General features: G+C 37.1%; 1 protein-coding gene across 2 annotated transcripts; it reads right to left on the bottom strand.

Moving 5' to 3' along the window:
* Window positions 1-15930: 15930 nt before the first annotated feature.
* LOC103326746 (zinc finger CCCH domain-containing protein 55-like) lies at window positions 15931-21382 on the bottom strand. Of its 2 annotated transcripts, none has more exons than XM_008228987.2 (8): window positions 20096-21382; window positions 19717-19893; window positions 17767-17946; window positions 17586-17683; window positions 17073-17330; window positions 16834-16981; window positions 16454-16648; window positions 15931-16351 (listed from the first exon to the last, which is right to left on the bottom strand). In XM_008228987.2, the coding sequence occupies exons 1-7, from the start codon at window positions 21091-21093 to the stop codon at window positions 16474-16476; spliced, it is 2034 nt and encodes a 677-aa protein (XP_008227209.2). In that variant the 5' UTR covers window positions 21094-21382; the 3' UTR covers window positions 15931-16351; window positions 16454-16473. The 2 variants fall into 2 exon arrangements, with proteins under 2 accessions (XP_008227209.2, XP_008227210.2); XM_008228988.2 differs by having other exon boundaries at window positions 16454-16645.
* Window positions 21383-24024: the final 2642 nt, after the last annotated feature.

Here is a 24024-nt window from a genome sequence, read left to right as displayed (position 1 = left end):
TAATCCTAAACTCTTATTTATACATAATTATATATGTATGCGGGCCTAACGGGCCGGGCTTTTGTAGGTGGGCGGGCCTGGCTTTCTTAGGCTTAATGGGCCGGGCCAGACATCCAAGCCAGCCCGGCCCAAGGCGGGGCCATCTCAAAGCCCATAACAGGCGGTGGGCTTTTTCCAATGGGCCGGAAGGGCCCCCATCGCCCATGAGCCCGCGGGCCAAATGATAAGGCCTAATTATAGTATATGTTCCACTTTGTTCCAAGTTGTAAGACATAATTTTATGAATTATCTTTATTTTTTGTTTTAGTCACGATGTAATTAGGATTCCTTGTATACTTAGGTATAATTGTAAAGCACTCTTGTAAACTATATATATTGCTTCTAAAGTGGAGAGTAATAATCATCTGAAAATTCCCACATATTGTTTAACATGGTATCAGAGCAGCACTTTTCTAGTGACCTTGTGTGTCATGCCCACCTGTTCAATAACCTATGCCAAACCCTATTTTGTTTTAGGGTTTTTCCACACCTTGTCGTTCCCCCTCTCTGCTTGTGTTGTGTGCCCTAATTTTCTTTTTAGGAAATTTTTTTTTTTTGGTGTTTTCCGCTGCAATCATGGGTGATGATTCAAAAGGTGGTGATGTTGCTGGTGCTTCTAGTTCCAAGGAGGATCGACCCTCTCATGCCTATTTTGTCCTTATTACCCCTAAAAAATTGGATGGATCCAATTATGCATCTTGGTCACGTAGTGCACTCCTTACGATTACTGGTTGTCATATGGTAGGATTTATCAATGGGAATAAGCTCCAAAGGAAGACTTTAATGAATATGTTGAATGGACAGAAGACAATTGTTTGATGCAGTCATGGCTTCTCAATTCCATGACCAAGAAGGTGTGCACCTTGTTTGAGCAGTGTGATACTGCTATCTGGGATGCTACCTAGAAAACCTATATTGTTACTCAAAATACTTCTCGTTTCTTTCAATTTTGATGGCAATCTATGAGATGTCAGAATGGTGAGCCTATGAATGTGTTTTACGAGAAATTACATGTTATTTTGCAAGAGATTGATTGTCTGCACCCCAATGAACTTACCAATCCAAGTGATGTAGCTCGACGCTAGAAAGAAATTGAAATCGACCGAGTCTATGATTTTCTTGGAGGACTTGACCCTCAATTTGATGGAGTTCGTAGTCCCATCTAACTTGGAAGCCTATGTCATAGTGATAGAGGAAAACACTCGACGACTACCATGCTTGCAAGTGCCGCTACCATGAAGGCATATTCTACCCGCTCCAAAGCCCAACAACCAGTCGTTTGTCCTCTTTTGTTGGCTTCCGCCTACCTGGGCCTTCTTAGACAACCAACCAACTCGGCCTAGCCAAGGCCAAACCTAGTCCCCCCCAAACCCCTCCAAGAAACCCACAAGTGTATTCATTATGGAGGTGATCATCTTTCCGGAAACTATTTTAAAGAACATGGTTACCCATACTGGCTTGTTGACTACAAATCCAGCACGTGTGGCCCTAAGGTTGCTTGCACTATGACTTAAGGAGAGACTAAACCCACTGTGCCGTCTACAAATTTTCTTGTTTCTGACTCCGTACCAGGTACTTTTTACAATACTTGGATAATTGACACTAAATTATGGTGCTAAATTATTTGATAATTTGTCTAGTAAAACTTGTGACCCATCCATAACTAGTGTAATGGCTTACCCTCTCCAATTACTGGTGAGGGTACAATAACCCTCACTTCTAGATTGTCTTTGTCACGTGCGTTGCTGGTTCCGAATATCCATTGTAATTTGTTATTTGTTGGCTAATTACTTGATTTACTTAATGAGTTTGCTACTTTCTGTTATAAACATTGTTCTTTCTAGGATCTCAAGACGCACTAGACGATTGGGCATGGTAAAAGGATAGGGGGATTATACTATTTGAAATTACCGATAGAAGCAGTTTGTGATCGAGTCGTTAAGAGCATCTCCAAAGATGCAACCCAAACTGGGGGAAAGGTCCCCTGGCGAGCCCAAACGCCCTTCAGCGAGAGAAGAAGCCGGGCAAGAGCTGGGTCCCACCAACCTGGCAGCCCTAAGGGCAAGTTTTGCTGGGCTTCACCGAGGGCTATGCGTCAGCGCTGATGTCACAAAGACGGTAAAAATTTATCTTCCAAGTGTCGCACTAATGTCACTCATAACAGAATTCAACGAGCATGTGCCACGTGTCGCAACAAGGACGCTCCGATCGGTTTTTTGGCTAAAAATTTGAAAAAATTTGAAAAAATTCTGAATTTTTTTAAAAAAATACCAAAAAATTATGTATTTTTTCTCTATAAATACCTAACCATTTTATTTACTTTCCACACCAAATCTTCATACAATTTCTTCTCCATCCAATATTTTTCACTCTCCACTCACATTATTCACTTCCACACCAATTCTCCATACAAACTCTTCTCCAAACTCTTCTCCTTCCAATATTTTTACTCTCCACTCACATTATATATTCACTTTCCACACCAATTCTCCATACAAACTCTTCTCCAAGCTCTTCTCCTTCCAATATGTTTTACTCTCCACTCACATTTTTCTACTACTTTCCATTTGTATTAAAAAAAAAAATGACATCTTTTGTCGAAGTCAGAGGCTCGTGGTCAACTCAGGAAGATATTGCGTTGTGTCAATTTTGGGTGAACGTTAGTCATGACCCTATCACGGGAAATGAGATGAAGTTCCATCATATGTGGAGCAAAATTCATGGAGAATTTTGTCAAAGATCGAGTTCCATTCGGACCGAAATGGTCTTGTCTAGTAGATGGAAACTTCTTTATAAAGAGTTAGGGAAATGGAGAAATGTCTTGACAAAACCAAGGGAGAACATTTGAAGCGGTCAAAATTTTACCGATGAGGTAAAATATTTATAATTGCCATTTTAATCAATTTAATGTAACTCTTTTTTTATTGCATATTCTATTTCTTTTTCTTGCATAATCTTTTTTTTCTTTTTGCATTTCCAATTTGTCTATATTTTCTTGCACAATCAATTTTATTCTTGCATTAATATTTTTTTTTTCTTGCACTTCCAATTATTTATTTTTAATAGATCATACAAGCTCAAATGTGGTTCGGTGCCATGGGGCAAGGCAAAAAAAGTTTCGTGCATTTCCAATGCTAGGAATTTGTGAAGGATTGTTCGAGATTCAAAATTATTCCCACCGGTCCGCCGGTTGTGTTGAATGAGACGCCGCTCCACAATTCGCCATCAACCGATTTGCCATTGGACTCCCCAGTGGAAACGGAGTCACCACTCCCCGTCCGCTGAGACCTATTGGGAGAAAGGCGGCAAAGGCCAAGAGATGAGGCACTTCGAACAATGAATGTGTACAATTATTGGAGCAAATAGCTAAGAACACCTCACTAAGAATTGAGAGAGACTTGAAAAGAGATGAAGCGGAGATGGCACGAGAGGAAGCATTTGTTATTCAACAGCAGCAGGCACAAGAAAAAGACATGGATGATAGAGAGATGAAAATCATGGCCATGGATACGAGCCATACGTTGTATTGTTGTATTGTTGTATTATCCTTTAATTTGTTGTATTGTTTCCTTTTTATTCAATAAAAAAACATTAAATAATATGACTATTTATTAAAAACATTTGAGCATCAAAACAAAGATTAATTAAAAACAAACCTTAATTTATTGCAAACAACACACAAAACAAACCATACATAAAAGCATAATAATAATTAAAAAAAGCATAATTCCAAAAAACACCACACACAAAATAAAGAATAATTAAAAACAAAGCACTAATCTTGACTTCATCCATTGTGATTGCCTTTGATCTCCCACAAGTGCTCGATCAAGTCAACTTGACGTCTCTTGTGAACATATGAAGATTGCATTTCTTGATAACGAGCAATCATGGGGTTGTTGAATCGACCATCCCGAAGTAACGGTTCGTGCTCCATTCGTAGTCCATTTGGTCCCATCGGCCTTTCATATATTCTTGTCAATGCCGTATTCATGGGATCGGGTTCAAACACCTCTGGAGTATCATAGTCATACTCATCCTCCACAATCATGTTATGGAGGATGATGCAAGTCATCATAATACTCCACAGCACCTCCTCATCTAGCATCCGAGCAGCACCCCTAATAATTGCCCAACGAGCTTGCAAGATACCGAAACACCTTTCCACGTCTTTCCTGTAACCTTCTTGAAAGGAAGCAAAGCTTCTTTCCTTCTAGGATTGGGGATTCGGAATTGTTTTCACAAATGTCATCCACCTAGGATAAATTCCATCCGCAGGGTAGTACGCACCAGAGTATACGGTATTGTTGATTTGGTACGTGACTGGGGGGAATGACCTCGCAATACCTCATCGAACACCGGGATTGACCGAGGACATTGAGGTCATTCTGAGATTCGGCAACCCCAAAGAAGGCATGCCAAACCCAACAGTCGAATGAAGCTACGGCCTACAAAATTATACTTTTTTGGCTCTTCCGATTCCCATACTCCCCTTGCCAAGCAGTAGGATAATTCTTCCACTACCAGTGCATGTAATCGATGCTTCCAATCATTCCTGGGAAACCTCGAGCCTCGCCTTTTTGTAGAAGCCTTTGGAGGTCCCTCGACGTGGGTTTACGAAGGTACTCCCTCGTGTACAAATTTTCCACTGCATCATAGAATCTCACCAAGCACTCTAGGATAGTAGACTTCCCCATCCTTGCAATCTCATCCACATGCTCTGTAGATGCCCCATAACCAAGCATCCGCAAAGCAGCTGTAAGTTTTTGCTCCAGGATAAGACCCAAAACTCCAACAGCATTATGCTTTTGAATGAAGTATGTGTTGTAATTACAAATATCATGCATGATTTTTTGGAACAAATGTGGATGCATTCTATATCTCTCTCGAAACTTAGAAACATGATATAATGAATTTGGGATAAAGTAATCCTCCAAGAGATTCTTACCTCGAGACTCCCTACGTCTGTCCACATTCGGGCCACGACGACGACGGTGTTGCCTTGATTTGATTAAGCATACACACCGTTGCTGCAAGCATTTGTTCCTCTTCTTCACCGGTGTCCCGATCTTCTTTAGCACGTCTATGCCGAATTCTTCCCTTTCTTTATGTTGCCTCTCCAACACCCTCCTCAAGTTTGACATTGAGAGTAGAATGTGTTTTGTAAAATTTGAGAAATGAAGGAATAGATAAGAGATGGTGTGAGAGGTATGAGTTGATGGTGTAGTTTTATAGAGGGATTCAGAAGATAGAGATGACACGTGGCACAATTTTAGAGTGTGAAAATCTTACCTGAAATCTGAGATTATAATTTTTTTTAAAATATCTAAGAATCTTATCTGACATGGGATACGTGGCACAATTTTAGAATGTGAAAATTTTATCTGAACTATGAGATTATAATTTTTTTAAATGAATATCCGAAAATTTTATCTGGAATAAGACACGTGACAACCAAGATTCTCATCCGAAAATCTTTTCTGAAAAATAATGGGCACGTGACAATCAAAAATCTTATCCGAAAATTTAAATTACAAAATATTATCAAAATTAATGTTTAAAGTATAAAAAAATAGGAAATAAGTACAATGAATAGTATTTGCCTTAGACTTGCCCTAGACTTAGCCCTCATGGGTGGAAACACAAATGGCAAGACGGACACTATTCATGTAAATAGTGGCAGCCCTTGCTTGCCCTTACCTAGACTTAGCCCTTATGGGTGGAGATGCTCTAAAAGTGGCAGTGTCAAAGAAAAACAAAAATCTGGCAATGGCATCGTCGCTTGGGACACCTATTGTTTGGCTTTCTTAAGCATTTGTTTCCATCTTTATTCTGTTCTTCTGATTAGTCTATTTTCAAGTGCACAACATGTGTATTGTCCAAAATCCAATGTATTTTTTTCCCTTTAAGTATAAATAAGTTGTGTTGCCCTTTGATTTAGTGCATTTTGATGTGTAGGATCTTGCTAAGATTGATTCGAATAGATTTCATTGGTAAATTACATTTATGGATGATTGCACTTGGTCAACTTGGGTTTTCAAGAATTTTGTGCCACGATGTCTACTGAATTTCAGACTAGGGTCAAAGTATTCAGAATTGATAATGAAAGAGAACATGTGAATAATACATTGGCTTGTTTCTTCCGTGATCAAGGTTTTATTCATCAAACAACAACTCCGTTTACACCCTAACAAAATGATGAGTCCAAATGAAAGAATCGTCAGTTGCTTAAAGTTTTCCACTCCCTAATGTTGGATATGTTAGTTCTCAATTACTTTTGGGGGCATATTGTTTTAGTTGCGGTCTATTTGATTATCATACTGCCAGAAAGATTCTAAACTTTCAAACTCCTTTTGAAGTGTTATAATGTGTCTCCCAGTTTCTATATCCATGCTTCCTCCTAAGATGTTTGGGTGTGTGGTGTTTGTCCATGTTTACCCTCATCAACAAAGTAAGCTTGATCCTTGTGCTCTATGGTGCGTGTTTATTGGCTATTCTACTACTCAGAAAGGCTATAAGTGCTACCATCCTCCAACTCAGAAAGTGCATATTACCTTGGATGTGATGTTCCATGAAGATGTTTCATATTTTGTTCAACTTGCTCCTGCCTCTCCACTTCAGGGGGAAGGGGGAGTGAAATGGAGAGTGATCAAGCAAAAGAGAGTTTTGAAATGTAGAATAAATTGTAACTTTTCCATCTCCGTCTATGTCTAAACCAACGCGGTCAGTAACATCTGGAACCGATGGAAGCTCTCTGTCTAGAGAAACTTGTCACCAATAAGGAGTAGACTAGTTGGTTGCAGATGAACTGAGTGATGATGGTGAAATCGTGGATTGTTGTGATGATGTACCTGATGGCGACACCATAACCCCCTATGCTTTGCCATTGTCTCAATCGATTCGTGCCAGTGACACAATGAGGTAAATTCTAATGTTGTGCCTATATCTACTTATCAATTTCCTCCACAAAGTACTCATGGAAAACCTAAAGTGCAATACTCACCTGATATACATGCCAAAACGAAATATCCCATTAATAATTATGTGTCAAGTCATTATTTATCCCAAGTCATATGAATCATATTTATCTAGTGTATATATTCCAACTAAGTTGCAAAATGCTCTATCGAACCCTAAGTGGGTCGATGCCATGAATGTTGAAATGGAAGCCTTGGAGAGAAAAAAACACCAGGCTAATGGTTCTATTGATCGTTACAAGGCCACATTGGTAGCACAGGGTTATACTCAGACGTATGGAGTGGATTATTAGGAGACTTTTGCTCTTGTAGAAAAGAATAATATTGTTCGTGTACTTTTGTCTCTTGATGCTAACCTAGAGTGGCCTTTATTACAGTTTAATGTTAAAAATGCATTCCTTCATGGCGATCTCAAGAAGGAGGTGTACATGGATCTTCCTATGGGTACTCATGTGGCTTCCCAAAAGGTTGTTGTGTGAAAATTGAGAAAATCCTTGTATTGTTTGAAGCAATCTTCGAGAGTGTGGTTTGTTAGGTTTACCTCATCAATGAGGAAGTTTCGTTACTCATAGAGATAGAATGTCTTCAGAAGTATCTAGCTTCTGAGTTTGAGATGAAATAATTGGGTGAGCTGAAATACTTCATTGGGATCGAAGATGCTAGACCTAAACATGGTATTTTTCTATCTCAAAGGAAGTATATTCTGGATTTACTGGCAGAAACGAGTATGTTAGATTGTAAACCAATTGATACTCTTATTGGACAAAACCATAGGTTGGGGTTTATCCTGATCAGGTTTCTACTAATAAGGAGGGTTATGAGCGACTTATAGGGATGTTAATTTATTTGGTTCATACACATCCTTATATAGCTTATGCAATGAGTGTGGTAAGTCAGTTTATGCACTCTCCAAGTGACGATGATGTGGATGTTGTTGTCCGTATTCTAAGGTACTTGAAAGTGGCTCCTAGTAAAGGCTTAGTGTTCTCCAAGCATGGTCATGTAGATGTAAAGTGGTATACAAATGCTTATTGGACTGGCTTGATTACGGATCACCGTTCTACTTCTAGGTACTTTACTTTTTTTTGGCGGTAACCTTATTACTTAGAGCAGTAAGAAACAAAAAGTGGAGGCTAGGTTGAGTGCGGAAGCTAAAATTCATGGTATGTCACATAGGGTATATTAATTGCTTGGGTTCAGAAATTTTGTTGGGAGATTTTGGGTTCAAATTTGAAATGCCCATGAGTTTCCATTGTGATAATAAGACTGCCATCTAAATTGCTCATGATCTGGTGCAACATGATCATACGAACCATGTTGAGATTGATGGACATTTTAGTAAAGAAAAACTGGATGTCGGGGTTATCGCTTTTCCATTCATGACATCTGAAGGGTTAGTCATTAATTCAGCTTCCTACACTGCAATACTCCAAAAGGGTTAGTCACTAATTTAGCTTCCTACAATAGCTTATATAGATCAGATTGATGTAGTTTACGAATATAGGACTCAACAAAAATTAAAGCAACTTGGAGTGTCATAATCTCTCTCATTTAATGCATGACGTCCTCATTAGAGCCCACAAGCTGTTCATTAGCAACTTTTTATCAAGAACCATGTAGTGGACTTTAGATCAACTTTCATGACCAATGGAAGCGCTCACTATAGGGCATTAGACCTTAAAAGGACTACTCACTAATGATGCTACGTAATCACTTATATAATAAGCTCACATCGACGTAATAGTTTACCAATGTGGGACTCAACACATGCCAACAGAATCCAAGGTGCACAAAAAACTTAGTGTTATTGTATACTTTTGGGTGTATTGAGGATTCTCTATTGAGATTGGAGATCTATTAGAGGAGTAAGAGATTGCCTAAGAGTTATTGGAAGAGGCAATTGTCTCTTCAATTTGTAATCTTCTTGACATTAATAAATCATAGCCGTCATAGCCACTTGATGTAGCTTAGTTGGTGAACAACATTAGTTCTTGTCTTGGGATTGTCTTTGGTTTTTATAGACCTATTGTATGATGTGATGGTATGAATTTGGTCTGAAGCTTCTAACATCAAGACCTAGTCAAAGTAAAAATTGTATCATTGATGCATTCAAGTGTGTCCGATCCAATACAAGCCTAGTTTGAATACTTGGTGAAACTAATTTGAATTTGTAACTTCCAATTCACTAGAGCCTGACAATTCTTTGTGTTGGAAATTGTTAGAAATATGCCTTATAAGCCAATACGAAAATGAAAAACTTCTATGGACATAACACTACATAATTAATAGGGCATGAAAGTCACTTTAGGAAACTTAAACATAGGCAATAAAGTGACAAGTCTGTGGATTACGATACATATGGAAAGCATCTAAAGATGTTAGATTCATGAGACTTTTCCATTATGATATATCACATCCTAAAATGTTTCTAGTTATACAATCACCAATTGGGCAAATGGTGACCCATAAAGACTGTTACGCACTGTGTCTTCTCAATCAAGAGGATGACTAGTCCCAAGTCATCCGTATAGAGACACTAAGACAAGTGAGTAGATGCTCAATAGAGATAGAGTTCACTAATCATGATCGACTAAGAATTCTTGTATGGTAGTTTTACTCACATGTGTCAAACAAGTAATTCTAAGTTATGATAATGCAAATTAGTCCTCAGACCTGAGACATCACAGTTGTCTTGTAGACAAGTGGTTTATCTTTGAGATCATTATACAGTCGTATTGAGAGATATGGCTTAAAGGTAATCATAGGGATATCTGATAAGCTCACAGAGACATACAAATGTATAATATGGAATCTCCACTCTTAGTAAAAAGATAGAGTACTCTAGAGATATGATTCATTGAATATTGGGCCAAAGTATTGGATAGGATTGCAATAGCAAAGTTTTCAATCTCCTCCAAGTGAATCATATGACCTAGAAATTTCACACTGGGGATTTAATACAAGTTAACCGTATCCCAATAATGTGACATAAAGTATTGTTATACATAATAAACGGATTGCCTTGCAAACTAACTAGGTTCTCTAATGAATTATATTTAGCTTGTGTAGTCATTACATACTGTTAGGTGTCACTCATGGTTTGTGGAAGCCTTGTAAGGTCTAATAACAATTAGCCTTCACTAATAGGGAGAATTAAATGATGGGATTCAATTCATTCTCGATTCAGAAGGAATCGGACTTATTCACTGCCTTTCTAATTAGAACCTATAAGATTGCACACCACAATGGAGTGGATTAAGAAATATAATAGAGAAATAGATTTTAAGCCTTGGTCAAAGTCAAAGGTCAACAGTTGACCGGACACTTTACATGGTCAACAAGGATTGACCAGGATCAATACTTGTAAGACAATTTAACGACTTAATTAATTAAGTAATTAAACTAATTAGAATAGTTTATTTTAAATAATTAAAGTTATTGAACTTAGTTGGGTCCTACATGACTTAAAGAATTAAGAATTGAACCATAGGACTTTAGACATATGTGACACATGGAGGGATAAATGTGTTGGACCAAAAACCCCAAAATTAGGCCAACCAAAGGGAGGGTGCGGAGATGTGTCACAACATGGATCTATAAATTAGATGTCATAGCACCAATTCATTTAGGGTTTTCAAGTTGGAAAATTGGAAGAGAAGATACACCAAACCTCTCTCTCAAGTCCCCCTTGGCCAACCACTTTGGAGAGCAAGAGCTAGCACTCTTCTACTCTCCCATGTTCTCTATCTCTCATCTCCATCCATCCTTGGTGAAGAGATTTGGTGAGTTGCACACTATTTTAATTGTTGGAGAGCCATAGTGGAAAATCAAGAAAGGAGAGATCAAGCACTCTTCTTGAACACCTTCTTAGGGTTCAAGATTCGCTCCAAGGGTAACTACATCTCTAGTCCCCTCTCTTTAAAGTAGTTGTAAAGAGTCTATGGTGCAACATTTTATAAGCTTGGAAAAATTTAATGGGGCAAACTTGTTTATCTCTTCGTTCTTTTTCTAAATTAAAATTGTATGTTAAACAATTAAAGAAGATATTACTAACAATACCACTAACACTAATAGTCTAAAATATAATGTAACTATTTCAATTTCACCATAAAATTACTAATATAAATGCCAAAGCCCGTTCCATTTGTGCTATAAAAATTGCATTATAGTTTTATTAATAAAATTAAATGGCTCATGTTAGAAGAAGAAAAGAAATCGGATGACACAAGTAGTGTTTCATTCCACATTCAAATTTTTACATGCAAAAATTAGATTGTAGATTTATTATCAAGGGTTTTATTTGATGAGCAAAATAGTAAACCATAAGCATTCTTCTAATTTTTCAATAGCATTTCACTACTATTAAATCTAACAAATCATCAATATTCATTAACTTTCTTCTTTCACCATTCATGATTCATGAATCAATTAGGAAAATAGCAAATGAAAAACAACTTAGGACATGCGATGTGTAGTAGCAACAAAGGGTGGGCAGCAATGCGGCCGGAACAAAAGTGAAAAGAGAAATTGCAAACTAAAATCAACTTAGGGCTTAACTGATAGCATGTCGTTCTGGATTTGGGTTAAGATTTTTTTGTAAGATCGAGTTTAGATTGTTTAATTTTATTACACTGTTGAAACTTGGGGACGACAGGCCCTCTTCTGATGGGGCTTGTACTGGAATTACGATTTTCGCCCTGCTCCCTCCTCGAATGCTCCTCTTGATAAATAAAAGCATTATATATATATATATATATATATATATATTATTATTTACATTTATAGTTATAGTTATTTTATTAGTAAACTTTTCTAATATGATGGCATTGGGATAATTGAGTTTAGGGAAATGTTAGGGAGGTCATATTTATAGATCACCTTAACCACTTCTTTAATAGAGGTCGGACTCATTGTATTGGTATGCGTTACCTCTATTAGAGAGGTGATTTACAAAGTGGTCTAATAATGTGGCCTCTTTAGCATGACCCTTGAGTTCAAGAGTAACCAGAATTTCAAATTATGGGATTTTATTTAAGAAAATAAAAAGAGTTTTAAAGGTCTAGAGTTTGTTATAGCAAAAACAAATAAGATTTAAAAATAATGAATTTTTTATATACAAGTGTCATTGGGGGAGGAGAAAATCAAACGTAAGATCTCAGATGGAAGAATAATGTCATTAACCACTACACTAGTGAGTCCCTTGTAACAGTGATGGTGGTTATAACTTATAATAGTGGCGGTCATAATGTTGAAAGGGCGGTGGTCATGGTAAGGGAAAAGTGGTACTAGGAAAGGTAGTGATGGTGTTGATGGCAGTAAACTTTTTCCTAAAAAATGATTGTCCTGAAATAATTTTTTTAAGGCCCATTTAATTGGAATTTAAAATAGGAATTTATGACTACTGAATCCCAAATTCTTTTCGACATAGAATTTTAAAAAATTAAAAATGAGTTTTTATTTTAGAGTACGAGCGATTGATAAAGGAAGGTTTACACAAATATTCATTTGGTGCCTTGAGTTTCAAACTTCTGCCCAAACTCCATCATTTCAAAACTTATGAATTGTGTCTAATTTCAAGTTATCCAAACAAACCATAATTGAAATTTCGGCCTTTTATTAGATTGGAAAACTGACAAAAGCATTAGCGAAAAGTTTAAACGCACAAAGACATTTAGTTCCTATTCTGTATTAATCTACCATCTCATTTATTAATGTGGAGAATTTTCCGTTCCAAGAGTTAACAGTATAAATTCATCCACCAGTTCCAGCTGTTGAAAAGCCGCTTGGCTGCTTTTTATTTTTATTTTTTTAAAGTACTCCAAATTATTCTAACATACGAAGAGAAGGACTCAAACTCGAAAGCAAGGAGGCTGGCTCACTAGCCAACTGGCTTAATAAAAGTGAACATTAGCAACAAAAGTTAGGCACATGGATTAGACAATAGGCACCAACCACAAATAATCACTATTAAAACCACCCCACAACCACGGCCACCAACCTCTATCACCACCACCTCATGGTTACCCATTTGGGCAGATGGTTGCTCAAATGGGTACCCATTGGGGCATCCCTATTGGTTGACATTATATTCTAATGAATTCTATTTAGGTTGTGTAGTCATTACATATTGTTAGGTGTCACTCATGGCTTGTGGAAGCCTTGTAAGGTCTAATAACAATTAGCCTTCACTAATAGGGAGAATTAAATGATGGGATTCAATTCATTCTCAATTCAGAAGGAATCGGACTTATTCACTGCCTTTCTAATTAGAACCTATAAGATCGCACACCACAATGGAGTGGATTAAGAAATATAATAGAGAAATAGATTTTAAGCCTTGGTCAAAGTCAAAGGTCAACAGTTGACCGGACTTTCGTTAAATCCCCTTTTTTGAGTTATAACTTTATTAAGGATCTCTTGGCCGTAGAATGAGAATCCCTATCGATCTGATACCCCATTTTCGAGGTGAGTCCATTACAATGTCATTATTTAAGCGTTCACGTATGTTACGTGTGCGCGTATGTTACGTGTGCGCGTATAATTCCTCATAGAGTAGCTGCTCCTACCTATCTTTATAGATTGAACTCGCTTTGCTGGCACTAAATTCTTTAAATTCCTCCAAAACTCTGAATCACCCCACGAAGCTACTTATTCTATTTTGCTTATTCACCGAGTCGTGAAAGCTCTCCACTCTCTTCTTATCTTTCTGGGTAGGGATGACCAAAAGGGTTTAATATCGATATTACTAGTCTACTAGAAACGTAAGGAGAAAACCAACTGGGGGTACGATCGATTATGAGGAGAAAAAGAACCTACCTTTCCTCCGCTTGACCAGGATCAATACTTGTAAGACAATTTAACGACTTAATTAATTAAGTAATTAAACTAATTAAACTAATTAGAATAGTTTATTTTAAATAATTAAAGTTATTGAACTTAGTTGGGTCCTACATGACTTAAAGAATTAAGAATTGAACCATAGGACTTTAGACATATGTGACACATGGAGGGATAAATATGTTGGACCAAAAAACCCCAAAATTAGGCCAACCAAAGGGAGGGTGCGGAGATGTGTCACAACATGGATCTATAAATTAGATGTCATAGCACCAATTCATTTAGGGTTTTCAAGTTGGAAAATTGGAAGAGAAGATACATCAAACCTCTCTCTCAAGTCCCCCTTGACCAACCACTTTGGAGAGCAAGAGCTCGCACTCTTGTACTCTCCCATGTTCTCTATCTCTCATCTCCATCCATCCTTGGTGAAGAGATTTGGTGAGTTGCACACTATTTGAACTTTTGGAGAGCCACAGTGGAAAATCAAGAAAGGAGAGATCAAGCACTCTACGTCTTGAACACCTTCTTAGGGTTCAAAATTCGCTCCAAGGGTAACTACATCTCTAGTCCCCTCTCTTTAAAGTAGTTGTAAAGAGTCCACGGTGCAACATTTTATAAGCTTGAAAAAATTTAATGGGGCAAACTTGTTTATCTCTTCGATCTTTTTCTAAATTAAAATTGTATATTAAACAATTAAAGAAGATATTACTAACAATACCACTAACACTAATAGTCTAAAATATAATGTAACTATTTCAATTTCACCATAAAATTACTAATATAAATGCCAAAGCCCGTTCCATTTGTGCTATAAAAATTGCATTCTAGTTTTATTAATAAAATTAAATGGCTCATGTTAGAAGAAGAAAAGAAATCGGATGACACAAGTAGTGTTTCATTCCACATCCTAAAAAATGATTGTCCTGAAATAATTTTTTTAAGGCCCATTTAATTGGAATTTAAAATAGGAATTTATGACATCCCAAATTCTTTTAGACATAGAATTTTAAAAAATTAAAAATTAAAAATGAGTTTTTTTTTTTAGAGTACAAGCGATTGATAAAGGGAGGTTTATACAAATATTCATTTGGTGCCTTGAGTTTCAAACTTCTGCCCAAACTCCGTCATTTCAAAACTTATGAATTGTGTCTAATTTCAAGTTATCCAAACAAACCATAATTGAAATTTCGGCCTTTTATTAGATTGGAAAACTAACAAAAGCATTAGCGAAAAGTTTAAACGCACAAAGACATTTAGTTCCTATTCTGTATTAATCTACCATCTCATTTATTAATGTGGAGAATTTTCCGTTCCAAGAGTTAACAGTATAAATTCATCCACCAGTTCCAGCTGTTGAAAAGCCGCTTGGCTGCTTTTTATTTTTATTTTTTTAAAGTACTCTAAATTATTCTAACATACGAAGAGAAGGACTCAAACTCGAAAGCAAGGAGGCTGGCTCACTAGCCAACTGGCTTAATAAAAGTGAACATTAGCAACAAAAGTTAGGCACATGGATTAGACAATAGGCACCAACCACAAATAATCACTATTAAAACCACCCCACAACCACGGCCACCAACCTCTATCACCACCACCTCATGGTTACCCATTTGGGCAGATGGTTGCTCAAATGGGTGCCCATTGGGGCATCCCTATAGTGACATACAGCATAACATAATTTAAACCGAGCCAGAGAGAGCATTGAGGGCTCCAGCTTCCAAAAATACAAAGATTCATAAACAAACATTTCAATAAAGCGAAAGTGAAAGTGAAAGGAGTCTGACAGAGCCTGATAAACCATTTATATAAATGTCAGCACCCATGTGACGACTTGGTTGTTGGCCCACATGTGGATTTAGCAGAAAAAGCAAACTACAGTACATTACGAAAGCCACCTAAAAGAAAACTTTGATCAAAGGTTATATGAAATCCCCTTTCTACCCCTATATTCGGTGATCATGTGATGCTGCAACATCAGACAGGAACGAACAATCATGACCAAACAAAACAAAAAGGTCAAGGGAAGCTATGGCTTTTTTTCCCCATCCATATCATACATGCTATAGTGATACAATAATTTGTATACTTGTGAAAAGTCTACTTTAAACTTCTGTCCAAGTTTATGTACAAAAAGCATCAAATACTCTAATGCAAAACTTAAAACACTAGCCAAAATTCACATCAGAAGGAAAATACGATAGAGAGAAAAGTGGTGTATATGACTGTAGATAGAAGTTACAATCCTTGTTCTGGTCTAGCCTGTGTGGTGGTCAGCACACCTACAGAGAGGGTACAAAGTAGCAAAAGCGACAAATCCTACTCTCGTAATTTCATTTCGTTTCTCCTTGCGTATGAAATATGTAGTATCGGTTAGCAGTATGTATTGATGACGGTGAGACCTTGTTGCGATCTTCTCTATGGATCTACTCTTTGATGTAGGTATAATTCAGCTATACATCTAGAGGATTTTTCTTCCTTGTATATGCTTCTCTACTCTCCTGCATAGGAACATAACCCAACATAATAAAAAGATTGTTTGATTGCATGACTACAATCCCTAGCAAGGACATCTACAGAGAACAAAATGAATTAGCTATTACCCTAGCAAAATCAATCAGCATTAATGAGAAGCCATGCAGCTGGCAGAATTGACTGATGATGATGATGATTTGTTTTCAGCAGTTATGATGGTATCATTAAGATCTGACACAGCGGTTGACAAGTCAGAGAGATGATCCCCAGCTGAATTTGAGGGAGCAGCAAAAAGGCAATCAGGAAGGACCTGCTCTACACTGCTATCATGACAACCACAAAAACGGAAAAAAAATATCTTTATTATTCGAAAATACAAAAGGACCTGATTACAATAGAAGCTCAAACTAGAAAAATCCAGAAAAACAAAAGCACCAGTATAGATAAAATCATATAATGTTGTTTGCTATTGTCAACTTTCTCTTGATATGAAAGTTAAGCTCCATACCTTTTCTGAAGATCAGGAGTTTCCAAGTAGGAGCCTTGCTCCTTGTTTTTGCCATTGCCATTATTGTGAATGAAAGCAAAATTATCTTCCTTCTGAAGGTGCTGCTCAGCAGTCACAGAAATTGAGACAGCTGGAATATCACCGTGGCCTGCAACATGTATATTCAGCAGTCAGCAACCCAACACTTCATCTTAAAGTTTAAATATGTATATTAGAACGTTTAAAGTCAATCAGACAACCTTCTGAAACTTCTTGTTTAATGCTATCAAACGGAATGACATTTTGATTGATCTGCACATGAGACTGAGGACTTAAGGGAACATGAGCACCAACAGACAGACTGCGCTGGTGATGGGGTAAGCGGTCATTCTTCCAGTCTGGGAGCTGCAGACTCATGACTCTTCTCCCTTGGAGTTCAATGGCTTGCTGTAATTCGGCCTGCTCCTCCAATTTTCTTCTCAATAGCATCTCCTGTGTACCATAGAACATTCTTCCCCCTAGTAGAAAACAAATTCAAGTAATAAAAAATCAATGAGAATTGTGATGCTGCATTCAATAAAAACAAGAACAATAATATGTATAAATGCACATACGCATACATGTGTGTCCGTGTGCATGTGTGTAGAGAGAGAGAGTTTTTTCTTTTTTAATTGTTAGCCAAATGAGAAGCCATCTTAAAATTCATTTAACCCTATTCTCTTTCAAATAGAGTATATGTAACGAAGAAAAGTATCCAATCTTGTTTCACTAACCAAGTTGGAGATCATAGGGATCTCTAGAATCAAGACCACCAGGGCTCAAAGATTGTGAAAATTCTCCCCTCTCTAGATGCTGTTGTTGCTGTTGCCTCCTGTAGACAATCAGCAGTTAAAGCATCAGTGCAAAGTGAAGAAAGCATAAGATTATATTGTAAAAGAGCAATGATATACATACTTATCCAGGACTTTTCCCTTCTCCTTGTAGGGCTTGACAAGCACACGGGAATCACATATAAAATGAGGATTTCCTTTGGACAATATGAGCCTCACAGTTTCTGGGTAGACAAATGTAACAAAACCAAACATTCTTTTCTGCTGGTATGGAATCCTTACATCTTGAACTGGCCCGTACTTGCTTCAAAAGTACAAAAAGGAACTATTTAATAGAAATTCCAAATTCTGAACCTTTAAACAATATAACAAGAATGACATTATGATATCTTCCCTTGTAATAATACAAAGAACTCCTTTGGTTTGTAACAGTAAAGTTTACTGAGTAAACCCTAGGTAATATTCAAACCACATTTGGCCATCCATTCTTAAAATCAAGTGTTTATGAGTTCACTCAAGATTCAAATATTGTATCACGAGAACTCAAAAATTGTTTTCCTATTATTGTCATATTCACTGTGACATCCTGTAGGACGTCTCCAATAATCATGCATTGCTGAATTCCAAGGTCGTGCAGTTCTCGTTATTTCAATTTTCTTGCTTAATCTGTATCTAATTTCTAGAAAAGAAAAAAGAAATCATCAATGACTAAATCGTATCATGGCATACCGAGCAAAAATATTTAGGTGTGTTATGTGACAGATTCAAACAATGATGTCTCATTGCTAGTGTAAAAAAAATAAAAGGTGAGAGTCATGGAAACTCTTCCAGGAGAGTACTAGATCAGATATATCTTTTGTTGTCGAATGATGGATGACGATACACTTGTATTCACAGCAGAGGACCAATTGAATACTTTAGTGACAATACACAGTAGTATATACACTAGAAGTCAGCAATAACTTTGTGTTCCAATAAGTTGATCGTTGTTGTGGATAATTAATGAAATTAATCATATCGTTAATAAAGGTAAGAGAAACAACCAAACAGCTTTTACAAGTTTAAAATGGCCTTGAGCAAATATACCACAGAAATTCTGCAAATGGCCATCAAAGACACTCAAGATCTTCAGTGTCAAGTTGGAGCAGGTGAAGGGGTCAACACAAAGACTTAGCATTAGCCATCAAAGCCTGATTAATGTGCTCGTTGCATGATATGGCACACTGTATAAAATTTTACACCTGACTAGCAGGGCTCTTATGCAAGCATTAGGCAGGGATAGAAAGAGCAATCCTTATTGGTTTAGACTCTTAACAATGTATCCAAATACACAAAGCCAACAATCCCAAAATTTCTTCTCATACTAGCTAACTTATCAGAATAGTAAAGTTACATACGTACCTTTTCATTGCAGCCAAACAAATAGATTTTCATACAAGATGAAATGCAAGCCCATTAAAACCATAGTGGAGGAGCAAAAATATACCTGAACTTCTGAAATTTAAAATTTATTTGTTGGACACACAGATAACTGATATGACAAGGTGGTGCAAAATTTTCTCCTATCAGGTGTAACTTAAGCAAAATCACAACCCTTGCTTCTGAATATCCTGTACTTGAAATGCAAAGTACCACTCCTCTAGAAAACCAAACCGTGTATATCAAGGCCAGGGTTACAAATGAAAAAACAAGCAAACTAACGTCAAGGTCTTGAAACGCCACAACCTCTATCCAAGACTTGACCATAAACAATTGATGATGCTTTGGAGGCCTTCAAGGCAATGAAAACCTTGAACAACTTCTTAACTTTATCTTCTGGAAAAAGTTCAAACATAAAGGACTGATGCCACTAAGGCTAGAGACACTCTAAAACCTTGGCATGGTAAGGATTGCCGTTACTGAGTAATTGGTTGTCATGAAAGCTGACCAAAGTGCTAAGGCATTATTATCAAAAAAAAAAAAAAAAAATTATTCTACCAATAATCCGAGTAGCAACTTAACTCATACTGAAGGTTGACCGAAGACTTGGTCCTAATAACAAATAATAAGGAAATAATATGATGTATAATTTTACCAGAAGTATTCTGAAACATCTTCATCTTTAAAAGTGCTCTCAGCTGGGAATGTCAAGTAGATCTGTCTTGAAGCCGAGCTCGCCTTTTCAACTGAAGACATTGCCAAAAGGTCGTTTCTATCAGGTCGACATCGCCCAAACTTGTAAAATTCTTCCCCCATCATCATCGCTGCCACTCTACAATGCAACAGAATGCCACCAAGAAAAAAAAAATTTGAACCCGAAAAGAGAAAAAATCAATAACCAACACAAACCACACTTAATGACAAAGAAAATAATCTATAAAGAGCAAAATGGGTTGTCTCCAACAGACTCAAAATCAATAACCACACCCAAATAAAAGCAACAGCAAACAGAGAAATAGACCACTCCAATATACCTCTGAGGGTCATTTTGCTGTTGCAAAAGGAAATTCATGTACTTGCTGTAAGGAGTAGGTGACCCTCCACCCATGAACTGAGAAGCAGCAGCTAATCTCTGTTGCTGAGCAGCCTTCAACCTCATCATCTCCTCCTGCTGCTCGAAACTGTCTAGATTACTCGGAGACCCCACAATGGCACCAGAACCGTCCAAGGAATCAGCAAAACCGCCATGCACAAACTTGCAATTGCTTCCGTTCTTGCAAAACCCTCTGGCAAAGTAAAGGCATGGCTTGAACCCCCCTCCCAAAGCAGCATCTTCGGACCCGAGACACGCATCGCTAGCCGAATAGCTCCTTCTGTGGAAATGGGCATCACCATTGTTGACAGAATGAGCCCAATCAGGAACCCCATGACCCAATTCGAGCCGAGGATCGATGAAATCCTCGGGCCTCGACGAGGAAGAAGACTCATTGAGAAATGAGAGGTACTCATTGAGTTGGTGCTCGTCAATGAGGTCGCCGCCAGGCCAAACATCACCCCCACCATCCTTGCTGTAGCGGGGTGAATGTACTGGAAGTGAAACTGACCCGGCTCGGATATTGTCGTAAGAGAGTAAAGGGCTTGACTTTGGGCTAATGGAGTTGTTTGGGAAACCAGAAAGTGGCCAGGCATTTGAGGAGGGAGAAGATGGGTTTTTCCCAAAATCAAAACCGTTCGGGATTCTAGGGGAAGACTGTGAAAATGGGTTGGCGTTAGTTGGTCTGGCTATGGGATTTAGCGGTGAAGGAGAGGAAGGTGTGGAAGATGTAGTCGAAGTGCTCGAGCAAAGGCCCAACTGGATTTTAGCCCTCACAATCAGCGAGTGCAAAAGGGTCTCCGGACCATAAGCCAAGCGAATCAAATCTTTCTCGGCAAGATCTTGTATGAGAAGATAACCCATGATTTTGATGGCATTTTCTGGGTCTAAGGCCTTGATCTTAGTGAAGAGTATGTTTGTAACTTCATAGGAACCCATGAGGGGTTTTCTTGGGTCTGCCTCTCTAGAGAGAGAAAAACAACAGAGAGAGAAAAATGGTTTTTGGGGCTAAAACAACACAGTTGTTGGACTCTGTATATCACTACTACTCACTCAGTAGGGTTTCAAGTGTAAACAAGCGGGTTTTGCTCAGTAGAGAGTTGGAAAGTCTCTGTCTCACTCTCCTGTCTCTCTCTCTGGAATCTATCTTTTGAGGGAGACTGGGGAGTGGTAGATTTCAGATCTACTTGAAAGGTTAATTGTCAACAGCACCCCCGCTTGATTGTGTGTGGCTAAATATATATAATTAATTATATATAAATGTGTGATTACAGTCATAACACTCATCATAACCCTACTTCCAACATTGTCCCACGCACCCTCCTTTTTTTAATAACTATTTCAAGAATAAAAAGTATTTTTAAAAAGCATCCAACTTTTATCCCAAAATTCAAATTTTGAATATAAAATCTGTTCGATTTCAGTCAAAGAAAATTGGGTGCTGCAAATTGATAAGTTCTAGGCCAGTTTGGACGGGAATTAAATATTCATTTTCTTTGGTGGGAGGGAATTAAGTATTTTTCATTTTGTGGATATCAATCATATGATTATATATATAGTTCTCTTGAACTCCCTCTTGTTGAGCGTCTCTAGTCAAAATTATTTCGTTTGAATTTATAAATTACTAACCCAATTTTTTTTTTATATACACTTTTTTTTAGTAAGTTATATAAAGAGATTTTCTATTTAAACCTCACACTTCTCTTAGTTCATCCCATGTTGTAAGTTTATCCCAACTTTTAATTTAAATTTTCACAATTTCTAAGAAAACCCCACTATATTCTCAAACTACCCTTAAATACATCACAAACTTAACAAATAAGAACTAAAAGAGATTTTCTATTTAAACCTCACAATTTTCTTTGTTTCCAGCAAAAAAAAAACACACAAATGAAACCCCAAATCCGAAATTTAATACTTTCTAGAGAAAGAAACAGTTTTACCTCTCTCTAAAATTGTAACTGGAATTCTAACACTTGTACTGTTGAGTTGAGAACTTCATAGAGAGAGAGAGAGAGAGAGAGTTTGTAAATAGGAAGTTGGAAGGAGATGTCTAAAACTTAATATGAAGAGTGGTGGGGTGTGTGGTGGTGTATGTATAGATGTACTAGTTCTAATTATTAAGTTGAATGACATTTTTTTTTTTTTACACAATAATAAAACTTACAGCTTAATTATTTAAGTATTGAGGGTGAACAAATAGAAGTGCGAGGTTTAAATAGAAAATCTCTATATAAATTCACGTGTTTCAACATTGTGTTGAATATTTGATGAAAAATATTGTGTTGAATAGTTCGTTAAATACAACTTTCATGCAATCATTTTCAATGACTCTTGTTATTTACCATATTGATGGTGTCAACATCTAAAATTATTAGGAAGAGACTGTAAAATGTTTGTAAAATGCTCATGTCAATGAGATATAAAATGGAAGTTCAATTTTTAGTTACCACATTGTAAAATATTTTCATATGCATAAAAGAATAGAGCTTGACTTAGATTTCAAACCCATGAAAGGGACTAGAGTTGGAGTATCGAAAAGAAAAGACCATTCAAATATTTGAGACTAAAAACACAACAAGAGTTAAATGGCCAAGTGGGTTTAAATGTGAAACTATTTATCCTTTATTACATAAAAAATAATAGTCATGTCACATTTATATACCACACCTTTTTAACAGTGATTGACCCATTGTATTGGTGAACTAAACCTATTAAAGACGTGGTATGCAAATGTGCATTGGTAGACTCCATCTATTTTGTCCCCTTTAAAATTATTTCTTAATTCTTTATTAAAGAAGAGATTATTTCATCTTAAAGAACCCAATACCTAAATATCAAATGATAGAAGATTAGCTAATAAAGTTGCCAGAATCCACTTGCAAACCTAAAACATAAAAACACATGTTTAGTTATTACTAAAAGGATCCTGAGTCTTTGCATTTAGGTCACATGTATTTACTTGCATTTCGTTAAATCTAAGCCACTCAAACAATCTAACGACTTAACACATGACACGTCATCAAACATTTAAGTTCATATTATATTATTGTATTTTAGTTTTTCAAAACTCATTAAACCCTATCCTTAACGGCATTGAGGATGGTTAGTTTTAACGCAGCATGTTTCTTCTTTTTCTCTAGCGAGCAGACTCTTTCTCTCTGCGAGCGTACTTCTTCTTCTTCTTCTTCTTTCTGTTCTTTAACTTGTTTTCTTCCTGGTATTTGGGAGTGTGCTCTCACTTTCTTCCCACAAATGGCAGCAGACGTCGGTGAAATTAATGATGACCTAGAGCTTTGGGAGATGATGGCAGAGATATGAAGCATCTTGACCACAATGACAATGCCAGTTTAGGCATGCTTGGATGATAGGTATCAAGCCTAGGGATTGAAAAAAGAGAAAATAACATAAAGAATAACATAGAGAGAAAGAGGAAATTTTGCATATGATATTTCAAACTTCCCCTTAATAAGGAGCATAGACACATGAAAGCTCGAATGAATTTTGGATGTTGGCCAATGCGAGCTTCCACTTGATAGGGACCATAAAATTTGGAGGATAATTTGTGGTTACCAATGAAGGCAAAAGAAGTTTGTCTATAAGGCTAGATGACAGATACACCCAATTGCCCACATTGAATGTTGTCTCTGTACGATGTTGATCAACATACAATTTCATACAATTTTGGGCTTGTATCATGTTTGAACGGAGCATGGACAACAACTGATCCCCTTGTTGGAGAGTTTGTTTTATAAGCTTGCTAATTATTCTGATACTAGATTGTGATGGTGATGAAATAAAGCCAGCGAATCCTATCAATGGATAACCCAACCTTGATCACTTCATGGTAATTAGTTAAAATTGATCCCT

This window comes from Prunus mume, linkage group LG3, assembly GCF_029339155.1.
Source record: "Prunus mume cultivar Tortuosa linkage group LG3, ASM2933915v1, whole genome shotgun sequence".
In the NCBI taxonomy this organism is placed as follows: domain Eukaryota; kingdom Viridiplantae; phylum Streptophyta; class Magnoliopsida; order Rosales; family Rosaceae; genus Prunus; species Prunus mume.
The sequence above is the reverse complement of the archived record's forward strand: the minus strand, read 5'-3'. Positions and strand labels throughout refer to the sequence as shown.